Genomic DNA, 3,253 nt, shown 5'->3' on the forward strand with positions numbered 1-3,253 from the left:
TAAGAGGTGGACAAATAAATAGACCCAATCTATGATGGGAATTTTAATGATGCCTCATCTATATCTGGAACGTCCTGCAGTAGGATAAAAAGCAGGAGTGAATACATTAAACCACAGAAATGAGAAAATAAGTACATACATTAGATTTATAGTTCTTTTTCTGACACTGCTTCTATATTCATGCATCAACTGAGCTTCCTTGCAGATGTGCTGCACTCACAGCTGCTGGGTTTGTAAATGAGCTCGGTGAGCTTCCCGCGCTGATTGGCTCATTCAGACACGCGTGGCTGTGACTGGCTGCTGAGCGCGCAGCTGTAAAAAGGAGGCGAGCGCAGCTCGTTCCTCTCAGCAGCTCTCAGCAGCCAGGAGACAGTGACAGGCTGGACCTCAGCTCCCAGCGACCCGGGACAGTTTTCCTCTTTTAATGGGACGAGCTGTTCTTTTTGGAAGGAGGCTGACACTGTAGAAGTAAGTGCTGTGGGCTCTACTTGTGTCTTCAGCCTTTTTTGTTTCCTTGTTGTGATTTCCGACGGTGGGGTTGTGTTTTAACTCCGGTCCATCGTTTTTTGCAGGGATTTGCGGAGTTTTACAGAGAGAAGGAAAAGAAATGGTGAGTTTAATGTTTACTTATTATTATACACTATGAACATTTGGAAACAAAAATGCAACCAGCAAACTTGTTTAGTGTTGCAGCATATGGAGGCAGCAGCAGGCTGGACAGTCAGAGATGCTCAGCTGTTTGTCCTGAATGGTTCTTTATTGTTTCCTCAGATTAAAGCAGCATATGGAAATGTTTAACCGACTTTAACTGATTTTTATGAGCATGAATGTTGTGTTTTCTCGTACTGTCTCAAGTTCTTGCAACATCTAGCAGAGTTATGATGAAAACAAAATGGGGGCAGGAGGTCTTGCAGCAGGGTCAATTCTTTAATAGACTCAAGAGAAGGGGGGTCATCCAGGTTCAGAGGTTAGCCTGCAGACAGCAGAGTCGGATACAAGTGTGCTCTTCTGTTGGCTGGTGTTGGATGTGACCTCTGCAGGATTGTGTCTCCTCTGCCCGTTCTCGCCTCTCTGTCAGCTCGGGCTCTTATTTGTAGTGTCAGCGTCACACTTAGCTTGAGGTCATATGCACAGTCTGGAAGTCTCAGTGTTTAAAAGTGCAAACACAATCTTAGAAACTCAAACTGTATGAGATCAGAGTCTTTGTTTATAGGGAGCCCTCATTTCTCTTTTTCTCCTAAACTACCACACACGCAGACTCTGGCAGAGTCACATGATCCCTTGTGCCCTGTTTGAGTTTGAGAGTGATGACTGGCTGATTCTGACCAATCAGCTCAGGGAGTGGGGAGAGGAAACAGGAGTATTATATTCCCCAGTATGTCGCTGGTAAATTTCATAGGCAGGCAAGGGAGCCCTTGTAGCTAAATCAAGACCCCACGTTCTCCTTGAGAGCAGATGTTTGTGCTTTAGAGCGGCTTCCCTGTGTAGATAAATTGTAGAGTGCAGATCCCTGTGTTGTAACATCTGTCTGGGTATTCAGCTGAATCACTTCTGAGTCCATGAAAAGAAGGCGTTCACTCAGGTTTTGGTGTGGCTGAGTGAACTAACGGACAAATGAGTTTGCTTTGTCTTTGAACAGCAGGTCAGCTGACCCTTATTAAGAGAAAAGGTGTTCCTTCATACAGTATGTTGAAATGTAGTCCAAGCAAGCCTGAGCATGCCCACAGAGCAGCACCTGAACTTGTGTTATTATTAGAGCCTTTGTGCAACAACAGTCAGGCTTTTAATCTGCATTCAGCCTCATTGTGTGTACAGATTTTTTGACTCTTCCATCTTCTCTCCTCAGCTTTGCTTACGTGACTCAGGAGACTGCTTGCGGGATCAGATGCAGTATATGATGAGGTCACTGCAGGACCTGAAACAATTGCGAAGAGTCTGCCCTGCAGCCAGACAGCCCCTCGCCCCCATCGGCACCCAGCTTCCGGCCTTAGTGCGCCACTCTGCAGTGGCTCGTGCTTGTCAGCAGCGAGCACTGCAAAGAGAGCAGCGCTCCCGCCTGCGGATGTCTGATGCCAGCACTGCCAGTACCTACGACTCTGCCTGCTGCCTGGCAAGTCCGCTGGAGGAGGAGGATGAGGACTCGAGCAGCAGGCTGGACCTGAGCCTCAGGCTGGGCTCTCCCAGCAGTCAGAAGAGTTTGGACTTAGATTCAGGGTACTCAGAGGCATCGTGGCAGGATGAAGGGGTAGTTCTCCGGAGGACGAGGAACGTGCGGGTGTCCTCCTCGGCATGCCTCCGCACAAACAGAGCGCAGAGCGGACGTATTCGACCCAAATCCACCTCTGACGCTTGTCTAGAGACGTGGACATCGTTTGAGGCCAGTGACCCAGAGGACTGGACAAACTCTTTACTGACCAGAGGACGCAACCGCCAGCCTCTGGTTCTGGGTGACAACAGCTTTGCAGACCTCATACAGAACTGGATGGATTTGCCAGATTGTCCTGCTGAACCCACTGAACTGAAGCCGAATGCTCGACACAGGCTGGGGAGAGGCTTCCTCATCAACATGAGGAGGAAGATAGCTGGATTGTCGAAGAGCGTGGAGGACAGAGTGAGGCTGAGATCCACAGACTCTGCTCATGTTAACAGGACTGCCAATGCTTCAAAACGCCTGTCCTGTCCGGTGGTGGCATCCCAGCCTAAAGTCCCTTTTTTCCACCAGTCCCACTCAGGCATCAATGAGCTGGACTCAGACTTCTACAACTTTGCAGCTCTCATGAAGTCCGGCAGCCGACAGCCAATCATCTGCAAAGATATCATTGGTTACATCTGATGTAATGAAGCCACGTGCAAATGTTACAATCCTCAGTCACTTTATTTTTATATGACGTTTATATTACCTTTTATATGCTGATGCTGAGATGTTGAAAATAAAGAAGTTGTCATTTAAACTCTCTGCATTGATTCATTATGATGAGACTGCAGGTTATAGGAGACCGTCTGTCTGTATGGTGGGAGGTTGTTCAGTGTAACTGGAGTGTAATAAAAAAAGATAAATTGAAAACATGATAGGGTCTCAGATTTGCAGACTTGTCCAGGACTAATATGGGCATTTGAGTCCACTTTAGGAGACATTTTGTTGGACATCATGGTTCCCAAAAAATGTTCTGTTCTTGCTCAATAAAAAAGTTAAATCCTTTTGAGACACGTTAAATGGGACGACCACGCTATTTACAGGCCAGAAGCAGAGTCT

General features: G+C 47.2%; 1 protein-coding gene across 1 annotated transcript; it reads left to right on the forward strand.

The window, feature by feature from the left end:
- Positions 1–349: 349 nt before the first annotated feature.
- Positions 350–2,951, forward strand: LOC114436066 (PAK4-inhibitor inka2-like). The gene is made up of 3 exons (XM_028406143.1): positions 350–468; positions 573–610; positions 1,847–2,951. Exons 2-3 carry the CDS (start codon positions 608–610, stop codon positions 2,831–2,833), a joined length of 990 nt encoding a protein of 329 aa, XP_028261944.1. The 5' UTR covers positions 350–468; positions 573–607; the 3' UTR covers positions 2,834–2,951.
- The last annotated feature ends 302 nt before the right edge of the window (positions 2,952–3,253 follow it).

The sequence above is a fragment of the Parambassis ranga genome, chromosome 5, assembly GCF_900634625.1.
Source record: "Parambassis ranga chromosome 5, fParRan2.1, whole genome shotgun sequence".
NCBI lineage: Eukaryota > Metazoa > Chordata > Actinopteri > Ambassidae > Parambassis > Parambassis ranga.